Below are 22,788 nucleotides of genomic sequence, written 5' to 3' on the forward strand. Positions count from 1 at the left end.
AAACGCAGTTGAGTTACTGAGATGGGCATCACAAAGGCTCATCATATTTTTGGTCTGTGGTGAAGGTAAGTTCCAGTATATTCCTGGTGCCAAGTTGAAGATTTAAATGGATAAGAAGAAGATGAGACATATCCATCCATCCATTTATCCATCTATTCAGCCAACTATTCTTCCAAAATGTATTATATACCTTCTAGGAAAACAGAAGAGAAATGTTGGGGAGAAAAGAAAAATTTTCCCTTTAATACAGAAAGAGACTTCTTTTGTAATCTCAAATAATGTATCTGGCTTTGAAATATAATTTTAGAAATTTTCAAATTTATGTAGAGGTCAAAAAAGTAATGTAATGAAACCCCATCATTCAGCTTCCTTAATTTCACTTTTGACAATCTTGTTTCATCTCCCCTACCACCACTTTATTTTTTTAAGTACTTTAAAGCAAATACAAGCCATCATATTATTTCACTTACAAATACCTGAAGTGTAGAAATCAGTCTTTAAATTGTGATACGAAACTACATGTTAGAAAAACTAAAGATTTAGTCTTTCAAATCCCAAAAATCAACAAGGAAACTCCTGGAACTAATAAGTGATTGTAGCAAGTTTGCAGGATATAAGGCTAGTAAAAAAAAAGCTATAGATTCAAGTCAAATCATTATACCATACACCTTAAAGAGTTCTCTATGCCAATCATATCACAATAAAACTGGAGGGAAGAAAAAGCCATAGATTCTCTTTTGCTTTTTTGAGTCAAGAGTAGGGGAACAGCAAGTGATTGAGAGAAATCACAGTTCTATCTGTTCACCTGCTCCATTAGGTACTTTGAAAGAAATGTCCAAATAAGAGCTGTATATAAGGATGTTAATGTCTGTAAGGCTCCATGAAAAGGTCTCAGAAACTTCTAGGTCAGGGTAACTTTAAATTATTCTAACATGTTGAGGATAGACTGCAAGGGAGTTGTGATATGACCCTGGATTCTGCACTCCCCATTAGCTGAGAGAGCATCTGGGAATTATCATAAAATCAGTTCAGAATAACCCTACAGGAGCTTTCTCCAGCTATACTGCACTGTATCCAACAATATTTTGGATTCAGAGTCAAACCTTTTGTTATTTTCCAGTGTCGTTTGAGATTAAACAAGTCTTGAGCAGCTGAGTCCCCAGGGTTAGATTCTAAGGCCCTGTGACTCTTAGCCTGTCTGCTCGTTTTGTAGCATCTTGGAGTGGCAGTGGTGATGGGTTATATTGGTTGGTTGTCTGTATTTAATAGGCTTCCACTGTTGGTTGAAAAGACCTATTATCCTAGACTCCACGCTGCCTAGAAGAGCAGGGTTGAGGCTTGACACATTTCGTTGCCTGGTTAACTCTTTTCAATTCTTTCTAGAGTGCCATAATAGATTCTTGCTTTAGAGCTGTGTCGACAAAGTGATCCAGCCTGCCTCTTGTTATTGTATAGCTCGTGAGCTAAGAATGGTTTTTACATTTTAAATTATTGGGGAAAAAATCAAAAGAAGAATAAGATTTTATGACACTTGAAAATTATATGAAATTCAAATTTCAGTGCCCATAAATAAAGTTCTTAGAACACAGCCATGTCCATTTTTTTTTTTTTACATACTTTTTATGGTTGCTTTTGCACTGCAACAGCAAAGTTCAGTAGTTGTAAAAGGTTGTTTGGGCCACAAAGCCGAAAATATTTACTACCTGACCCCTTACAGAAAGTGCCAACTCTCACTTTCGAACATTGTATGTTTCTCTAGAGGTCTGAAAGAATCAGAGCAACTCCTAAAAGTACAGAGTTATTCTCAGGAATGATGACACTGAGAACATCTGACTTCAGCTTTATTAATTTGGGGGAAGTGACTAAGAAATTAACCCTGAGGTATGACAGAAGGGAGGGTATAGGATGCCTTCCCTTTCTCTCATGCCAAGAAATAACAGCCTTTTGATAGGTTAAAAGCACATCACTTTTTTTCAAGGTGTATGTTAATATTACTACCAAACTCCATTTACTTTATCATTATTGGTCTTATGTTTAAGCACAACATAGTTTATAAAATTTGTCATCATTTCCATATCCAAATGACATCAGGTGAGATAGAGCTCCACAACCGTCTCTTGTATTATTTCCATCTTATCAGTGCTCACACTTTGAGCATCAGTACTACTAGAGCACACGTAACTGAAAGCCACAGATTATCCAGAAAACTTCCTTGTCAGTCAGGTTCACCCTCCTTTTAGACTTTTGCTCAGGCTATCAATAAAAAGCCACACTTTTTAGTGTCGTCTCTTCTTGTCTCCGCCTACCCCTCTGGTGGAAAAATACTTAGGAACGATAAATTGGCCAAAAGGTGGCAGCAGGAGGGAGGAGGCCCAGAACCAAGAGGAGAAACACAGAGCCCTCCATTCACATGCTGGATAATCAGTCTCCAGATAATGCAGAGTTGGCTGAACTTCCATCCAGAAGAAAATCTTTTCCTCTAGGTGATCTTCCCTCAACCAAATAAAAATGTCAAAGCTGTTGCCAATGAAGATGTGAATTGGCTTTGCTTAAAGCATCATTCTCATTCTGAGTGCCATGGATTATAAGTTTTGGAGTAGGTTTATGACAATTTTTGAAGATCCATAGTGTTTTATAAGATCAATTAAAAGCACTGTATTTAACTTTCTCTGATACTGAGTGTTTTTTGATTATCTGTTTTTGGATTAAATTTAAATATATATATTGCATCACTAGCTTAACACCTATGTTATTTTTTTTTAACACCTATGTTATTAATGAGAAAAAGAAAGGAAGAAAAAGAGGCTCTTCTTAACCATAGTGGGGAGCTTCCCTGATGGCTCAGAAGGTAAAGAATCTCCCTGCAGTGCAGGAGACCTGGATTCAATCCCTGGGTCAGAGAAGATCCCCTGGAAAGGGAATGGCAACCCACTCCAGTATTCTTGCCTGGAGAATCCCAGGGACAGAGAAGCCTCTGTCGACAGGGTCGAAAAGCGTTGGACACGACTGAACAGCTAACACTTAGCCTTAGCTATTGCCCAGAAACACACTTGCATGAAGAAACTGGGCAGCGCTGGGAAGGGAGTTACCAGGAGAAGCATGTGCCACCACAGAAAAACAGATTTGTGGGATCACTAAAGACTGGCTTGTGCTTATGACTTTTTCACTTGGCCCTTTTAATAAATGGGGCAGTGTTTTATAGCCTTCCTCCTGGAATTATGGTATGGTAGTTTTCAAATTTCATAAAAGTTATGTGAGAAAAATGTTAAATGATAGGGAGAATTTATGTACAGCTTAGGAAAATCCTCCTTTTGAATCTTTTAATGAAAATGTTTTTGTGAAATTTCATGTCAAAGCCATAAATAGCAAATAATTTGAAAGTGAAAGTTGCTCAGTCATTTCCGACTCTGCAACCCCATGAACTATACAGTCCATGGAGTTCTCCTGGCCAGAATACTGGAATGGGTAGCCTTTCCCTTCTCCAGGGAATCTTCCCAACCCAGGAATTGAACTGGGTTCTCTTGCATTTCAGGTGGATTCTTTACCAACTGAGCTATCAGGGAAGCCCAACAAGTAATTTAGCAAGTAATTAAAAGTTAAAACTTCCTTCTTATTGACTTTAAGCCTCTGAATTCTTTGGTATTTGACTCATCATCTTTCTTTGTCTACTGTTAAAACTCTCTTTCAGTTTCTGATTATTCTCTCCCATCTGTCTGTTTTTAATCTTATCAAACATTGACTTTTTTTTAAGTTTATTTATTTATTTGACTTGGAGAAGGCAATGGCACCCCACTCCAGTGTTCTTGCCTGGAGAATCCCAGGGACAGGGGAGCCTGGTGGGCTGCCAGCTATGGGGTTGCACAGAGTCGGACACGACTGAAGCGACTTAGCAGCAGCATTTATTTAACTGCATCAGGTCTTGGTTTTGGCATGCAAACTCTTAGTTGCAACATGTGGGATCTAGTTCTCTGACCAGGGATCGAACCGCGACCCCCCGCTTTAGAAGTGTAGTCTTAGGTGCTGGACCACCAGGGGTGCTCCAAACACGATTTCTTAACTGTATCTTTTTTTTTTTTAATGGCCTCGCCACACAGCTTGTGAGATTCAGTTCCCTGACCAGAAATTGAACCTAGGCCCAGGCAGTGAAAGCCTTGGATCCTAACCCCTAGACTACCAGCGAATTCCCATTACCTGTATCTTTAGTTGTATTCTCAGCCTCTTCTACTGTTACCGTCTTACTCACACCTTTTGATCCCAAACACATGTTTTCCTGCTTTGTAATCTGAGCCCAGATCTCCCTCCCAGGCATCACCTGACCCTTCTCCCCTCCCAGACATCATCTTTTTCTCTTGCCTGAGTGAATATCATTTTAATCCACTCTAGACTCCCAAGTAGTTCTCATCAGATCTTTTGTATTGAGGTTCACTCTCCCATTGCATTCCTTCTTTCTACATCTGTGTTTATACTGGGTGTGCTACTTTGAAAATATGAGACACACCAGTGGAAAAATAAGCTACCAGCATGTTCTGCAAAGTGAGTTATCACACAGTCTCAAATTTTGTATCTCTGTGGTATGCAATGACATTGAGTCAGAAGAATATTAACAATAACAATAATAAGACTACAAATAAGTACTGAGACCAAACACATCCATCCTTCCTCTTCCTGTGATTCTCCATGAAGGAAACACAACTGGAAACATAGGGTGGTCTTCAGAGAAAAGGCTGAACCTGGTCCCTGGTATAATGTTTAACACTAGCGACTCTAAATACAGTGCAGCCTGGCAGGCTACAGTCCATGGGGTTGCAAAGAGTCGGGCACAACTTAGAGACTAAACAACAATAACTTAAGCAAAGGAATTTTAATTTTTTTTTCTTTCAAGAGAGTGCAAGTTTTCAGAGTAGCACAGAATTATAAGCCTCCTAAAGGTGGGAGCTGAAGATTGGTTTTCATTGTGTTTTTCAATGAATATGTTATTTTAAAAGGATGTTTCCATTATGCCGTTAAATAACAATTCTAACTTCCTTAAAGAGAGTTTGAAATTTTGATAATTTTTAAGATTAGCAACTGGGAGAACATTTAATACACTGATTTTAAAAAGGACTACAAAATTATATACCTAATTTTCTTCTTAAATTTCCATATGGAGAAGAATTAGAAGAGAACTTTCATAGGAAATTAAAATAATGAATGTTCTTGGGTTCTGTAACTATTTTTCTTTCTTTTTTGGTCTTACCTAATTTCCCTTATTGTTATATCAATGTTATTTATGCAATAAATAAAATACAGTGATGAGAGAGAAAGCTTGGGATTTGTAATTTACAGTAAATCTCAAAACTTCTCTTACTCTGGCAAAGTCTCTACACCTGCTGTTTCCAGTATTTGATCTTAACCTCCCAGCCTCTGAAGGTGGGAATGGGAGGGACATCACTGGAACCTGAAGACAGCTAACAGTTCATAATCAAAGTGGTACTTCCCGAAGGATGACGTTTGAGCACTACAGGATTTGTAAATGTCTGCAAGCACCGTCCCTTCCTTTCTGGGACACAGAACAGCAGAGTGTTTAAGAACAACTGAGGGGCCTTCCCTGGTGGTCTAGTCCCAAAGACTCCATGCTCCCAATGCGAGGGCCCTGGGGTTTGATCCCTGGTCAGGGAGCTAGATCTCACTGCTGCAACTAAGAGTTTGCATGCTGCAACTAAAAATTCCGCAACTAAGATGTGGCACAGCCAAATAAATAATTTTTTTAAAAACTGGGTACTTTACTGTCACATATGCCTGAGTTTGAATCTCCTTTTTGTCATGTACTAGATGTGACTTGGGCCAAGTTACTTAACTTCTTTGGGCTTATGTTTATTTATGTATAAAATGGGATAAAAATGAAATCTAGGGACGTCCCTGGTTGGCTGAGTAATTAAGACTCCAAGCTCCCAATGCAGGGGCCTCAGGTTCATTCCCTGGTCAAGGAACTAGATCCCAAACACTGCAACTAAGAGTTTGCATGTTGCAACTAAAGATCCCGCATTTCACAGTACAAGTAGACCTGGCATAGACAAATAAAATAGATATTAGAAAAAATGAAATCTGTCTCATGGAGTGATGATGAGGATTAATAAAGTAAATCTAGGATAAAGAATGCTTAGTGAATTCCCATTAAATGTAGCTATTTTTATCCTACTTGGCTCACCTTCTTACTTTGGAGCTTTGTCGGAGGTATCTTCTGGGCATCTTAATGAATTAATCAGTTTATTTTGTGTCCATTGTTGACACGAGTGACCAGCTCAGTTTCTGTATGCTGTGCTAACATGAACTCTGCCGATGAGGAATCATCTGCTCCTTCACTAGAAACTGCCCTGTCTTTTTCCATATCTGCTCATTGAAATAACCTTCTTCTTTCACTTTACAGATATATGTAATTGACAGCGCAGACAGAAAAAGATTTGAAGAGACAGGTCAGGTAAATAATTGTTCTGTTGAGATATTTCCCAAACAACTGCGTATTCATTAATCAACTTTGTAAATGTATAAGAGTGAGGAAAAGTATTTTTTGTTTAACCTCTGCAATTTAGACAAGACAGTCAATCTGGCAAGCAGGCAAAATACCACTTGCCTAAAAAGAAATTAGTTGAGAATTCTTTAAACAATTTTTCGTTTAAAGGCTTTTAGTTTTAATCAAATTAAATAAACAAGATATAAGCAAATGGAACTTACCGCCATGCCCAAAAGCTCTCCAGGTTTCTTCCCAGGCCACAGAGAAGTGAACCCAAAGGACAGTTCACCTACCATTTCTGTGTGCATTTTTTTTCAATACCAACTTAATTGATCCGAGGGTAACTTGGACAAATTAGAAGGTATGGGAAGAAATATGCAAGCCATGACTAAGCTGCTCTTCTTTCCAAGCCAAGAGATAGGTATACTTTGAATATTGCTTCCAGGGCAGGGTGCGTGTCAGCGTGATTACATGATACAGTTAGCAAATGCAATTTTACATAGAGACGCAGTGGATATAGACCATTTTACCCAGGCTGACTACTAAGTGAGCAATAGCATGGAGGTCTCTGGGGAAGCGTGCTTATATTTTTACATTTTAGTACAGCCCTTGGCCAGTGACCTAAACTACCACACACGGCCTTCCAAAGGTAGCAGTCCCCACGTTCATGTTCCTTTTCCCTGGAAATTAGTTTGAGGACTCGCCTGGAGACAGCCCTTCTCCCTTCCATACCTCGATGATTTCTGGACCATCACTCATGTGAACCAGCGCTACACATGAACTTGGGGCTGAAAGGTGTCAGACAGGGATCTGCCCGTCAGACCATCCAGTTCTCTCTGACAGCTCCAGTGTTTTAACTGGCCAAAGTGTGGGTCGAGGGAGGAAGGGGTGGGTCCTGGCTTTTAGGTAAGTATATACCTTCTCCTGGACTTGTTGCAGACAGAATTAACATACAGTTTAGATCCCAAACAATCACCTAAAACTCAGAGACCTTGTCAGATAGACTAACGCAGTTACTTTAGGATGTGGGTTTGAGGAAATGTAATGCACATGCATGCATGTTTTGGAGATAGAGATTGATGAACCAGAATTATAGTCTCTAAAGCAACTGTCATTTTTATTCAAGTTTTTAAAAATATATATGTATCTGTACATATATACATATGTATATGTGTATATATATGCATTGAAAGTTATTTGCATATAATAACCTTGGGTAAGTTTTAAATGTCTAACCACAACTTTTGTTCTCCCTTGAGTTTCTCTAAGTATGATTTATGAATCCCCCTATAACAGAACTACTTTATTAGTAGGAGTACATGCAGATTCCTGGGCCCTGGCTTAGACTTTCCAAAGTCAGCATCTTTGGGGTGGGCCCTGAAATCTGCCAGGAGATTCTTCCACACGCTCAAGTTTGAGAACTACTGCCCTTGAAAGTTACTAGTTGATCAGCTTAACTTTTATTTAGTTTCAATTAGAAGTACATGGTTAAATATCATAGATTTCGTCCCCCTCTTCCCCATCTATTCCCCAAATGATCCAGGAACTAGCTGAATTACTGGAGGAAGAAAAGCTAAGTTGCGTGCCCGTGCTCATCTTTGCTAATAAGCAGGATCTGCTCACAGCAGCCCCTGCCTCTGAAATTGCAGAAGGACTGAACCTGCACACCATCCGCGACCGATTCTGGCAGATCCAGTCTTGCTCAGCTCTCACAGGAGAGGGCGTTCAGGTGAGGTCACCGGAGGGCTCGGTCACCTGGCAACCAAGGTAGCCTGTCTCATTGGTTGCACGGATCTAGATAGAAAAAGATATGAAACAAATAGCCTTTGATGGACAGATGAACCATTCCAGGATGTGGAGGGCCTGGAGGCGTCTGATTCTTTCCTACTTAGCAACCAATCTGATATCATTAACTGGTCCAGGAAAGCCAGAGATAAACCACCCCACACAAGCAACAAGCTGCCCCATTAGGGAGGAGGTCGGAACAGAAGATTTCAAAACTGCTTTCCCAACTCTAGGATTCTCTGATGACTGGGCTGAGGGTTTTGAGTTGAATCTGCTATTATGGATGCTAATACCAGTGCTCTGTTACCTGGCACTCTCAAGGTAACAGAGCCATCAACCACACACTAGTTATCCTAGAAGTGTTTCGTTTTTTTCTGTTGGCTGTCTCAACTACCCTCAGGGTTGGTGTCTATTTCCTGCTGCTTTGGGTTGGTGTCCCACAGGGAGGCTTCTGCCGCCTAAAAGCCTTACGCTTTACACCGAGGAACTGTGTACCGGAAGAGCAGGCTCCCCTTCATTTGATATTAATTTGGGACAGAACACGATGGTAACCCAGACACCAGAGAGGCAGTGTCCTCAAAGAATGATCAACAATTGCAGCTCTGACGCATCCTGCCAAGCAACCTCAAGCCAGTCAACCCTTAGAGTCAGCCCTCTAGGACCGCTTCTTGATTCTGAAGCCCCCAGCATGCCCCCTACGCCTTATTTTCAACATCTGGTATACCTGCCAGGGTGGTGACACAGTGCCGTGAGAACGGGACAGTACCGCTGCAGGGTGCTGTGAGGGGCCAACAGCGTCTAGAGAGATGGCATCTCCCCTCATTGCCGTAGGGCGTGTGTCTGGTGGTGTGGCCAGTTTGCTTTTCTATGATTTGGTGTGTTGGGTTTGGTTCTCCATCGTTGTCCAGCAGCCTCTTTCCATTTCCCTCCTAACACTCTTCTTCCCTTTCCCTGCAGATATTTGACAAATGTAATCGCTTTTATCTCCAGCAAATAATCACTTCCTAGAGTTATCTCACTTGTTCCATCTGTGCGCTGCCTGTTTTTTTCCCTTTGTGTTACACAAACTGCCAGGGCCCCTTCTGTGCTTTGCCACTGGATCTGAGGGCAGACCAGTTAGCACAAGACAAGCGCCCCTGCTCCAAACCCTTCCATACCTGCTCTCAGAAGCTCTTGGGGCGTGTGTGTGTGTGTGTGTGCGTGCTCTCAGAAGCTCTTGGGGTGTGTGTGTGTGTGTGTGTGTGTGATGTAGCCAGAGGTGGTTTCAGCTATGTCCCCAAAAGGGAAGCTGGAGCTCTGTGAGTCTCTGTGAGGTTTAGGTTTGGGGAGGGGGCAAGTGTTAAGTCTCATCTATTTCCTTTCTTCTTTACTAGATTGTGGTTATAAAGCAATATATTCTTGGGAATTACCTGGCGGTCCAGTGGTTAGGACTCTGTATAGGGGGCCCAGGTTCGATCCCTGATCAGGGAACTAAGATCCCACAAGCCCCACAGTGTGTTCAAAAATAAATATGTACGGCAATATATTCTCATTGTTAATCATATCAAAGTACTGCTGCTGCTGCTGCTAAGTCGCTTCAGTTGTGTCCGACTCTGTGCGACCCCATAGACGGCAGCCCACGAGGCTCCCCCGTCCCTGGGATTCTCCAGGCAAGAACACTGGAGCGAGTTGCCATTTCCTTCTCCAATGCATGAGAGTGAAAAGTGAAAGTGAAGTTGCTCAGTCGTGTCCAACTTTTACCGACACCACGGACTGCAGCCCACCAGGCTTCTCTGTCCATGGGATTTTCCAGGCAAGAGTACTGGAGTGGGGTGCCATTGCCTTCTCCATCAAAGTACTACATAAAATTAAAAACTAAAAAGTTCTTTCATTTCCTCTAATCCCACTCAGCAATGAAACGATCATTAATAGTTTTATTCTTCCTAGGTCTCCTCTATAAAATTACAGTCACATATATGGTTGTATGTGTCAATCAGGTTTTGAATTAACTGGGTATTTTTCAGCTTAATTTACAAGTCGGTCCAACAAGTCTGTTACAGCCCAGGATGTTTTTGCATAGGGAGATTCTGATCATTTTAGTTAGCTTTTTACTTTTAAACAAAAATCAAGTTTTACCTAAAGTATTTCTCTCAATTGTGCATAAGATGGTGCTCATTGGGCCTAGGGTTATTTTGGTGAGGGTAAAGGCCCAGGAAAAGAAACAGCTTTCTTGTGTTTATACAGACCACTTCAGCAAGAGGACTATGCCTCTCTCAAATTGTTTAGAGCCCAAATGTAGAAAGTAGAGGATCTTGAGTTTGGGGACTCTAAAGGTGGAGCTTAAGAAAAGAAATACATTTTGTATGCGTACTCCTAAGCACGTGGGAACTGACAGCTGTGTGATCTTTTTTCCCTTGGCCAGAGTGTCAAAAGGAAGAAAAAGCAAAGCTGGAACTAGCAGTGAGGCTCTTGTTTCTTCAGCCAGCCTTAGGGATATGAAAGGGAGGAGCTAGGGTCCCCTCAAATCAGTCTTTAGAGGATCTGTATTCAGGTCAAGGGGGCTTCCTCAGAGGAGGTGGGAGGACGCGGCGGTCATTGTCTTCCCAGCCTACACCCCTACCACCCTGGCTAGGCAGAGATGAGAATGGACTCCCTGCTCCCAACTGTCGATCTGCCATAGAAAGGGAGTTCCCTTTAAGCCACAGGATCTTCAGGCTGGGACAGAGGCCTGAGCTACCGGACAGAGGGTGGGGGCAGGCAGGAATCAAGTCAGACAGTCCTGTATGGTTTGATTTTGTTAGAAAATTCTTCCCAGATCAGGGACCTTCAGCAACTAGGTTCACAGGAAGTGCGAGATCATGAGAGATCCAGCAAAGAACCATGAGCAAGAAAAATAATGATCTGATGTGGAGGAGAAATAGTTTGAAGGTCACTTAATTAGTTTAGTAGATAGTACCATGGTGTATAGAATTGGGTACTTAAGACTGGGATTTCAAGGTTAATGAGATTAGATTATGGTTAATAGAATGATATAAATTTAGAGAATTTAACCATTATTTGAAATGGGTTATTTAATAAAAATGTTAATTAAGAAGGGAATCTGCTGTCTATTGTCCTTTAATGGCAACCTTTGGGGACTGGAGAAAGGTCGTGGAGTTTTCTGTGGAAACAACATTCATTGTGAGGCACTGATTGACCATGTCCCTCTTAGGTAATACCTTTGACCTAAGCTCTTGCCCACTCAGCCAATTTCTTGTTTTTCATTTGAAAAAGAGTTACGTAGAATTCTTTTCCCTGCATTGCTTAGTTCAAGAGCAGGCCTTTTAATGACTCGTACTAATTAAGGCTTTAAGTATTCCTAAAAATGAAAGACTTTACTTTCAGACAGAGATTCTGTGAAAAAGTTACTTAAAATTCCTTAACTTCCTATCTCATCTTCCCATTCTACCCTCCCCACCCATGGCCCCCTGAAAGCTGGTCAGCAATGGGGAGAGCTACCAAAATGCTCAGTCGTGATAGGGGTCAAGCAACTGGGACCACAGCCCTAATGACCCTGAAAGAAAATATACAGAAGTCAAAAAAAAAAAACACCTGGAATTTCCGTTACTGTTCCAGATATTTAAAAACAACTGTCTTTTTACATTGTTTTATGTGTATGCCTGATCAAATGCATTTGCGAAGCCTGTCCTGTGCTGATAAATAACCCTCGAGTGGGTGAGTCGGGGGAACACATCTGCTAGGTGAGGAGACTACTCGGGCAGGGAACTCATTTCTCCTTAGCCAAGCAGCTTAAATACATGATTCGAGATTGTGGAAGTTAGTGATTCCTGAGGTGGATTTCGGGTTCTTGTTTTACCTGATATTCTGATGGCAAATACCTGCAGCCAGGCAGTCCCTGGCTCTGGATGTGGAAATTGGCTTTTGCGGGTTTCTAGAGAGTTGGGAACCGGTCTTTGTTTGCCTGACTGATGTTGATGAGGAGGCAGCCCATCACATAATTAAAGCAGGTTTTCAGGGGGAGCTGTTGAGAGCAGAGGCAGGTAAGGGGCACTAAAAGCTGAAGGAGAGCATCAGTCTTGGAAACTCTGCCAGGGAGAGCCCCGTAATCCAGAGGAGTGGTCAGAGAGACCCAGTTATGTCAAGCAGATGAAGGCAGGGCAAAGCGAAACTGAACTGTGTCCGGGAGGGAAAAGCCACGGCCCCCTCCAGCAGAACCCCTTGCAAACACGGAGCAGCCTCCGTCTGCATCCAGGGTTGCCAGGGTTTCTCGTAAACAACACCTAACCCTGGGACTCTTCTCTGCTTTTCCTTGGGTGTCTGGAAAATAGTGAACAAAGGATCTGGCTGAGAGTCAGAGAAAGGTGTACAGAAATCAGTCCCTCTTCCACCTGCAGACCTGAATGTGAATCCCAAACCACAGCTCTCCCTGGCGGTGGTAGTTTCAGGTATTTGAAGACATTGCCTCCCCAGAACTGTGTGTGTGTGTTTAATTAAAATTATACTGCTTTAGAATTTCCTTTCAAAGCAGAGATCAGCAGTTTCAACCTGGGCTCTAACCTTAGTCATAACAGAGATCTGCCTACACCAGTAGCTTCAAGCTAGCAGAAGGTTCTCCTGGGTATTGCTCTCCATGCCCCCACCTCACATCCATACCTTCTTTTCACATCGCTCCCATATGCCCTGTCTTCCTTCTCCGAGCAGGAGCCGTAATCCGGCTCAGAGAGCTCTCACCTTCACAGAAAGGGCCTCTAGCAAGGGCCTCTAGCCATCTGAGTCCTGCCGTGTGAGCTGTCCTTCGGAGTGCCTCACAGATGAACTCTAAACTAGCCCAGGTTCTTGTTTTTGTTTCTTTTTCCTTGATCCGAGGGAAACTTTTTTTTTAATATGCCAACAGAATTTCAATATTTTTTTAAAAAATAACATTTACAACCTCTTTCTAGGCCTGGTTCAGTTATTTTTGACTCCCAGGGTGTATGGAACTGCTTATCTGCAAGTCAGACCTCAGGTTTATTTTTAAATTTTCAACCCTCTCTGTAGAGTAGGAAAGCAAGCTTGGGTCATGCAATTTTGCTACCTCTCTGGGGCAGTGCCTTTTGTCACCAGAAAAAGTATTAATAGCAAGCAATATTTTATGTATGCTGCCTCCAGCTGCTCCTTGACCCTGGGGGCCCAGTGGCACAAAGGAATGGGCTGCATTGCTCACACGGGCCTGAGCAATTACTGATGTGACGGTGTAGTCCTCGTGGCATTAAACAACCAGACCCACCCAACCATGGCTGCCACTGCTCCCTTCCTTCCTACCACTGAGCAGTGACGGATGCATTGCAGAGAGATCAGAGTATGAGGGGTGCACTCTTCCCATAGAAAGGGCATCATGCCTTTAATCCCGAAATGGAGAGCTCTGTGATCAAGTAGGTTTCCACCCATGTGATTAGGGGCCACCTTCCATTTTTCCCAGTGGTTAGTAGGGAATAATCCCATGACATGGTAGCAGTTATTTCCTCTGCAAGAGGCCAGAGAAAGCTTAGTATTTGAGGTTCAGTGTCTCTCCTAAGCCAATCAATTCAAATTCAGTTTCAGCAAGGTTGGTCAGGGGGAGGGGCAGTGGAGGAAGAAAGGGAGGACTATACCATGAGATTGTCAGCCCTGTGAGGAAGATCCAGTTTGCAGAAATTTGGTCAAACCAGTTGACAGTAAAGGTTCAGCCCTTAAACAAACCTACGAGTTCATTTCCTTCTTTGGAAGCAGAGCAGTAACCTGCTTCAGGTAAACTATCACCTTTTTCTCAGTCATCTGTTTAAAAGAAAATCAAAGCCTTGCTAAATTAAGGCCAGAGTGATGTGGCTGCTGATTTAAGGTTCCTCCTCTTGCAATGATGTTGTCTCTAAAGAGAGAGATTCCGCTGGAGATGGCAGGCTTGCAGCGAGTTAATATGCTGGGATCGTGCTGTGATATAAAAATGTAGGATTCCACAAGTATCAGTACCTGGCAACCTAGGAATCTTGAGAGGTGAGTGGCCGGAAACAGCTTCTGGCACCTTCAGAGCTGCAGCAGAGCCACGCCAGGCGCTTGTCTGGGGCTGTTCCTTCTCATGCCCCTGTGTTCAGCTGAAAGTCATAAGGAAAAAAAACTGCAGTTGCTCCCTCTGCCAACTTGAGGGTAAGCACAGCTTCTCCCTAAGCCTGAGGCAGAGCTCCTCCCCCGGCACTTGCTCTCAATCATTGAGAAATGGTCAGTGGTGCACTCGCGCGGGCGCTGGAACTAGATTGCCTGGGTTCACAGCCCGCCTCTGCCACGCATTCTTCTGTGCCACCATTTCCTCATACCTAAGTACCTACTTCAAAGGGTTGTTACAAGGATTAAAAGAAATTAATTAAGTGTCTGCTGCTGGGTTGGGAAGATCCCCTGGAGGAGGACCATGGCAACCCATTCCAGTATTCTTGCCTGGAGAATCCCATGGACAGAGGAGCCTGGCAGGCTATGGTCCATAGGGTCGCAAAGAGTCAGACAGGACTGAAGTGACTTAGCAGGCAGGCAGGCCAGCCATCGTGCGAAGTTCTGTAAACACCACCCCAAGCCAGTCTGGCATGGACCCTCCCCTCAGGAATCTTTCCTTGCCAGTGGGCACCTTTGAGGTAATATCCTTGTTGACTGTTGCCTCCCTGACACCTCCCAGCTCCAGTTCAGGTCCTCCTCTGGGCAGTAACAGGAAAGGCACAAACCCCCAGCCTCCAAACACTTTAGACAGATCAGCCTTCCTGAACCAGAGCGGAGTTAAGTCTTCCCAGCTTCCCATACTCCAGGTTGCAGGCAGCAGCTATGGAAAGTGCCCCCGCCCCGCCCCGCCCGCCAGCAGGTCAGCTGGTGGGGCCCGACCTCTGAGCGCCCTCTGCTGGCAGGACTGGGGCTCTCACACACATCTGGAGGACACTGCCCCTCAGCAGGGCTCCCCATTCAAATCCCCTCTGCCTCCATAACAGATACCCAGTAGAAAGCTGCCCCTCACCCTCCACGTTCTGCCTTGGGTTCCTGCAGCTGAGTAAATATTTTTCCTATCTCTTTGAGTGCATTCATGTTGAGTTACATACAATAAAAGAAGCCCAGCCCCCTCTGTAATCAGCCGTAAAACAAGAGGGAAGACAGTATTCAGTGGGAACACTGCTCTTGATTTCTCTAAGATGATTTGATAAAATAGTGCAAGTCTCTATAGATCAGGAAATATTGAGGTACGCACCTTTGATGGTGTTTGTGCGGGTTCCTACAGATGGAAAGTGCCACGTAAGTGCTGAGCTATTCACCTTAGAAGGCAAAGAGAAGATGGTTATCTTATTCATCTCTCTTTTATTTGTAAAATCTTTTTTGTCTCCTGGCAGGTGATCTTTTTTTTTTTTCCTGGAAACCAATTAGCTCCTAAAATTAAACATCCTTCTCTTGAAATTAGTCCTTTTCATAAAAATGGTCTTAAAATTGGCCTCAGCTTTTCAGAGTAAGCCACTGACCCAGTTGTAATCGGAGTCCACCCTCTCTCACCTCGCCATCCACCCCACCGCGGTCCCTGCTGCTGCCAGGTGCTGTCCACCTTTGTGAGGTTTTGTGCAGTGGGCCATGGCCAGCCTCCTCTAAGGTCTGCTCTGGGACAGCCATCAGATACTCTGCTTCTCCCAACCAAGTGCTCTGATGGCAACTGGCGGAGTTTTAATCACTGTAAATTCAGGTTATGGTCAGATTAGCCAGGAGATAGGATGCCTGCTGGTTGTTTTGCCGTGATGTATTGTTTATGGGATTAATGCTCCGAATGGCCAAGGGTGTCAGCTGATATTTATTACTTTAAGCTGTCTCAGCTGTTCAGGTTCAACGACTAGCTCCCTGGTCACAGGAAATGCAGGGCTCTGAATGTCATGTATGCCCTGAGACGTCTGTGTGTGACAGAAGCAGGGGAAAAGAGAGGGGGTGCCTTGCAGGAGCCTCCTTCGATTTTATTCTGGGCTTCTGAGAATTCTGCGCAACTCTTAGGGTCACACAGACTCTGGGGAAAGTGAGCTTTCAGGGATGGCTCCTAAGGGGGTTGAAAAAGAGGTCGTCTCTGGTGGGCCTGGGATCCACAAGATACGCCACCTGCCAGGTGGCTGTACATAGACATTGTGTGGATTTTACCTCTGTCCTCCAGCCTTCTAAGAGAGGACACGTTCAAGGTTACTGTGCCTTTAAGGGAACCTTCTCCCCAGTCCCTCTGCTTGGTACTGCTTAAAGCTGCAAGAACCAGGCCAGGCCCCTTTAAACCTTCCCTGGTGCTGCACAGAGAAAAATGAATACACATTGCCCCAGTGTGTGTCTAGTAACGCGCACTGCAGTCGGTTTGTTTTTCCAAAAAGAAATTTAATTTAGCCCAAGTGTACACTGTCACACTGTAAACACACCGGGGCACCAGAAGGGTGGCTGATTATTGAATTTAATGCCCTAGCAAAGGTCAGCTTTTAGAAAAAGCCAAAAATGGCTGGAATCTGTCCTGATAGCTCCTCAATCAGGCCTGGGATCCAGGCAGATGTGTTTATTTTTTCAGAGGGAGTTCCTGAGGACCCATCTCAAGTTCAGGCTCTTGACACTCCCCCTCCCGTCTCCCTTCAACCTCTCAGAGGCCTCCCCACTCCTCCCTAGGAGGTCACTGTCCCTGGTCACCCAGGTGGGCCCCTGGGGCAGGCAAGCGCCATTGAGCCCGTGGCTGGGGAGGGAGGACCCGGGACCTTCTCTCTTTCCCCTCGAGGGCTGGAGTGTGTGGTGCCTTACTTACAACTAACACTGCCTCTCTACCCATTTCCCTCAAAGGACGGCATGAACTGGGTCTGCAAAAATGTCAGCGCAAAGAAGAAATAAAATCTCGACAAATGGAGATGCGGGAGCTGAATTCTGTCCTGAAAAACACTAATTTGCTGCTTTCTGACCAAATGTTTTTCCATCTGTGTACAGCTACAGCTGTATGAAGAGAAGGAGCAACACCATTTAAAAAGAATCCCCATTCCAGCCGTAGATTTAACTGATCTCTGAGGCTCAGTATCATTTTTCAAATAAAGGAATTATATTATTTCTTCTGCATAATTGAAATAGTATTAAATATCTCAAAGCACATGATTAGAAAATGAGATCTTTTAAATGAGCAAGAGATTGCATTGCAGTTTAGACAATTCCAGTGGGCTTTTTTCTTTCAAAAAAAAAAAAAAACAGTGGGGGAGAGAGGAAGAGGACCACAGTTTAGGCTGTGGTCATTTATTTCCTGACCTGTCCTTACTTTCCCCCGTGGTTTTGAAGCCAAGATAGTTTGCTCATGCTGGTCAATGATCTCTACCATCACCCATTACCAGGGCTGCAGCCTGTCTGGGTGGGAAGCTGCACGGGCCAGGGAAAGGAGGGGGAGGTGAGGAACAGCAGATGATTAAACCATCTTGTCATGCAGGTAAGAGACTATGTAATCCTCACCCTTTGGAAAGGGGGAAAAAAAAAATCCTTTCCTGCAGACAAGTCACCACAGAAACATACCCCGTCCCCAACCCCCCAGCCAGCCACACGGGAAGCAAATTCTTACCACTTTTGACTGTAATGACATCTGGAATGTAAGGAGAGGTGGGAGGTTTAATTCCAGAAAAATTACAAGGTCCTTAAAAAGCCCTCACATGGAGGGCTCAGGCTAGCGTAAACAGGCTTTCTCCAGTTCAATGGAGCAGTGAGCAGCTGACTCCGAGATTAGCTGCCTTCTCCACGGCCGTCCCATAGAAGGGATTTCTAAAGCTCAAAGAATTCTATGTTTAAATGATCACAATAGGCCGCTGCTATCAGATTTTAAAAATAAATGCAGCTTCACCATGAACCTGCTCCACTGAGAAAAGCCAGGCAGATCGATCTTCAGAAGAGATCAATTTTTACAGTGCTGGCAACTTGGTGGTGTGGGCTGCTCAAGGGTGGAGAGGGCTTGCTGCCGGGAGGCGCTTGGGTGGGTAGGGTTGTGGGGGCCTTGCCCAGAGAAGCCAGAGTCACCCCAGCTCCTGGTCCCCTCAGCCTCTCTCTAGCAAAATGTGTCCTCTGTTGATTGATCAGAGAGGAATGGCAGGAGATTTCTCCTGCCCTGTGTTGCAAAAAGAGCTTGTTTCCTTGAGACTTAAGAAATCCCCAGCTTCAGACAAGGGAAGGTGGGCCAGAGCATCCCTTGGCGTTCCAACCGAGCTCTGTTCTGGTGCCTGGCCTCCCGGGTTTTCAGAGAATGAATAAGAGACCGTCCAGTAGCTGACGGGTCCCAGGCCAGCTGCTTTTCACATCCCAGGAGGCAGCCCTTTCCAAACCCACCAAGGCATGTGAACAGACTGAAGGGGTTGCTCCAGCCCCTGGCCCTCAGTTCCCAGCCTTTATGGACCAAGCTGTGCCCAGGAGGCTGAGGCATGGCCCGCTTCAAAGGCGGTCTGGGGTGAAAGTCATTAACAAGGCCAGACATGAAAAGGTGCCCTGGGGTGGCTATGGACAGACCTGTGGGGACTTGCAAAACAAAAGGTGAGTGTTTTTAAACCACTGTGAGCTTGCTGCTCCCTGCAGCCTCCTTAGGCTTGTCTGTCTTACCCAGATGCCTTTGAAAGGAAGCAAAACAGAATTACAAGGGACCAGAAATCCCCCTTCTATCCGGCTGCAAATATGGCTCTAGCACATGAAAATATTTTTTTCCCTCCAAATAGTGCAGCACGGATTCCCTTCGAATAGTGCAGCATGAGTGTTATCTGAGGGGCAAAATGCCTGCTTTGAGGTCTTCGATTTGCTAACAGCTATGTGGAACTTGGACTCTAGCAGTGGATGATCTGTGAAATATTTTTGTCCTTTTACCACCAACTTAGGGAACTGTTTGAAAGGGCACCCCCCCTACCCCCGCCCAGGGCCTCGGCCAGCAGGCAGAAGCCACTTGCCTTCGTCTGATAACAGCCTCTGTGAATGTTCAGCTTTGCTTTTCAGCTAAAGACACAGAGACATTGTGGATGTCACAGGCTTTCATCTTCCCTCTGAGCCCTACCAAACCCTCCCGGGGCTCACAGGGTAGATGAGAGGAGCCTGAAAATCGCAGAGTTTGACAGCTCGCATTTGTAAAAACAAAATGCTTCTAAAAGTCCCCTTTCCTCTCTCCCTAGTACCCCCCTGCCGCCCCCCGCCGTGGAGGACAAAATTGGAAGCTAGAAGGGGGATGCTGGGTCTTTCCACTCCCAGGGAGTCTCAGTGGTGAGACTGGCTCTGGGCAAGACTGCATCTGAATGTGTAGAGGGAGGGCAGAGGGGTGGAGGCCAGAGGGCAGGCCAGGCCTGGGACAGGGGCCCCAGGATGTGTGCTCAGACCAGCTGTGGGAAAAACTCCTTCCCCTCCCCTCCTCCCAACCTCCCCCCGTGCGGCTCCTTCTGGCTGGCTTCCCTGAGCCCAGGGCAGCACACCCTTTCCCCTTCACTCTCCCTTGGTTACTATGGAAACAAGGGTGTCATTGATGTGGGCTGAGCTGGGGAACATGTCGGCGCACAGCTGAGAGTCAGCGATTATGCTGGCGGGTAGAGATGTGCCAGGGTTAAGGTCCGCAGCTCCCAAACTGCGGGAAGGACGTGGTCCTGCCCCCTCCCTCCCTCCCGCTCACTTCTCTCTTTCCTGGCTTTTAACAAATTTCTTTTATTCCCCTCTGGGCTAAAGCCATGGCTATTTTTGCGCCACTCTGGGCCCCACCCTCGCTGTCGGCCGCTCCTTATCCGGCCTGGCCCGGAGGGTGACACCATGTCACCCTCGCCAGGACTCGTCCCTTGATTCCCGTCAGAGTTTGCTTTGATTTCTCTTTCCTTCTCAGGGGCCAGTTCTTACTTCCTTTTATTTTTAGCTCTGCACTCCATGTGGTTTCAGGGTTCAGTCTGCTCCATCGAAAAGTTTTTTTTTTTTTTTTTAGTATCTTTTGAAAATGATAATCAAAGGAAGGGACATGGTATTTGGTCATGTGGAAAATTCAATGTATAATTTAGACGTCTGTCAAAAATCCGACAAATAAAATTTAGCTGAAACGAAGGCAGCCTGGAAAGCGTCGTGTCCTTTGCTAGAGAGGGGAGAGGGCTGCAGTGAGCTCGTCCTTTCAGAGGTCAGCATCTCTCAAGGTGCTTTCTGCAGGAGGGTGTGACATGAACGCCACCACCACCAATAAACATAACCCTTTATTAAGCCCTTCTCACAAAGCAGACCCTTCATCGATGTCATGGGGCAGTGTTAATCCCACTTTACAGCTAAGGAAAATGAGGTGCTGGCCTGGGTTAAGGCATTTGCCCAAGATCACAGAGTCATCAGTGCCAGTGGGCTGGGAACCCAGGTCTGAAGGCAGCAGTAAGCTGCCACCGGCCCCCCAGGACAAAGACAGTAACACAATAATGGCTCATTGTCTCAGCCCCCAGCCTTCCAAGTCCACACCAGGGGTCTTCTCTGATCAGTGCTGCTGGCGGGGGGTGTGGGGGTGGGTGGGTAGGGAAGGGGGGGTCCCCTGTCCCAACTGTTGTTGTCCTCTGTCCCCACGGCAGCACAATTATTTTGTTTTGGTGCCATCCTTTGCACAGACAGAAAAAAGGGAGAAATTAGGAAAATTGGGGCTGCAAGGATACTGGCAATTACCTAATACTATTTCCTTTTAGACAGGGTTCAGAGAAGGGAGGAGACTTGCCCAAAGCCACACAGTAGGAGGCAAAGTGGGTTCCGGTCCAGAGCTCTGCCCTCTGGAGAAGAGCTCGTCTTCCCCTCCGGCAGCCTCACTTCAGCAGCCTAGAGACATACCAGCCTGACTGGTCCCAAGGGCTGGCCTTTAAAGGCAAGCTGTTGGCAGAATAGAGGGGAGCTGGAGGCAGGAAGAGAGAGAAAGTCTAGTGTTGCCAGACAAATGGCAGGACACTCAGTTAAACTTGAATTGCAAATAAACAAAGAATCATTTTGAATATAAGTACATAGATCTGAGACATAATACTTATAAAAAAAAGTCACTGTTTACCTGAAATTCACATTTAACTGGCCATCCCAGTTGTGTTTGTGTTGTTTTGCTAAATCTGACAATTCTACCCAGAATGCCCTGCTCAATACAGCGACAGTGAGACAATTATACTGTATTCCCTGGGACTCAGACCCAAAAATCTATCCTTGCCCATCCATAAATCAGCTGTGATCTTAGGCAAGTTGCTTCCTTTCTTGGAGTCCTGCCTCTTCATCTGTGAAATGGGACAAGAGTGGTAGGGAGATTGAAGAGAGATATAATGGCAACAGATGTAGATAGAAGGCAATAGCTAGCACATAGTAGGAACACTGTACCTCAGTTTCTTCCTGTAACATGAGGTAATCACCTACCTTGTTGAATCTCCAAGAAACTAAATGAAGTTATGAATGTCTGGTGCAGAGTAGGTACTAAATCATTGGTAGCTATTATAATAACAGGCAAAAATTCTGGAGTCTAGGCTTTCCCAGGCCTCCAAGAACCTCTGCCCTCCCACACGGCCCCCCACGTGTTGCAAGGGTCAGCAGCCTTCCCAGAGGTGCTGGCAGCCCCCTCCTCTCTCCAGGGGGCTCCCTGGGCCACCCCAGCCCCACCTCCTGCAATTAGATTTGTAAGTGGGAACAGGCTCTTGTCAGCGGCTCCTGATTGGCTCTGGGCAAAAACACAGTTTAGCGCTCAGTCAAGCTGCATTTCAGGGCCTCTGTCTCTCTCTCCCCCCCACCTCCCCCTTAATTGCAATCTGTTCAGTAATTTCCTTTTCCAACACTGCAGAACACGGAGAAGCTGCAGCATGGGAGCTGGGCAGGGAGGAGGGGAAGAGAGCTCCTGTTCCCTGCAGTGAACCTGCTGGTCCAGCACTGCGTCCTGTGTCATGTCCGTGCGTGCGTGCGTGCATGCGTGCGTGCGTGTGCGTGTGTGTGTGTCCAGAACCAGACAGACACGAGCTTGTGGTGATACAGCCAACAACCAGGCCCCTGCAGGGTCAGACCAGGGCATCCACTTGTACCAAGCACTTGGCCGTTATCATTCATTTAATCCTTGCAACAACATTAATAACTACAGGTGTTATCACTCAGTTTGAGGCTAGGGCTCAGAGAACTGGATTCACTTGCTCAAGATCACAGCATGAGAATGGGGCAGGGTCACGATTTTCACCTGGGCTTGTTTGACTGCTGGGCCCCAAGCCCGTCTCATGAAACCTTTTCCCCTTTTGGCTTCTGAACTCAGAAAAGGAGCTGAGGACTCCGGCACAAAGGAGCAGGGAGAGGTTTCTTTTCCCAGGGTGAATAGCAGTGACCCAGGGACAAAAAGCCTTCAGTAAAGAAATGAAATATTAATGACAGAAAGGCAGAGAGCAAGCTGAGTCAAGGAGGGGCAAGGTTTGCAGGAGAACTCAGGTGGATACCTGAAGCTGAGACCTGCAAGGGTTGAGGTCAGAACTACCATTTAGATCAACAAACGACTCCTCCTGTTAGTCATTCACTGACTGGATCCTTCTGTACCCCACAGGGTAACC

The 22,788-nt window shown here is 45.2% G+C and overlaps 1 protein-coding gene across 1 annotated transcript in view; it reads left to right on the forward strand.

Moving 5' to 3' along the window:
* Nucleotides 1-17,352, forward strand: part of ARL3 (ARF like GTPase 3) — a 30,071-nt gene extending 12,719 nt beyond the window's left edge. Inside the window, exons 4-6 of the mRNA XM_005888049.2 lie at nt 6,407-6,457; nt 8,034-8,219; nt 17,078-17,352. Of these exons, the coding sequence (XP_005888111.1) occupies nt 6,407-6,457; nt 8,034-8,219; nt 17,078-17,125 (285 nt within the window). The 3' untranslated portion in view covers nt 17,126-17,352. The remainder of the gene's footprint in view (nt 1-6,406; nt 6,458-8,033; nt 8,220-17,077) is intronic.
* Nucleotides 17,353-22,788: the final 5,436 nt, after the last annotated feature.

Source organism: Bos mutus, chromosome 26, assembly GCF_027580195.1.
Source record: "Bos mutus isolate GX-2022 chromosome 26, NWIPB_WYAK_1.1, whole genome shotgun sequence".
Lineage (NCBI taxonomy): Eukaryota > Metazoa > Chordata > Mammalia > Artiodactyla > Bovidae > Bos > Bos mutus.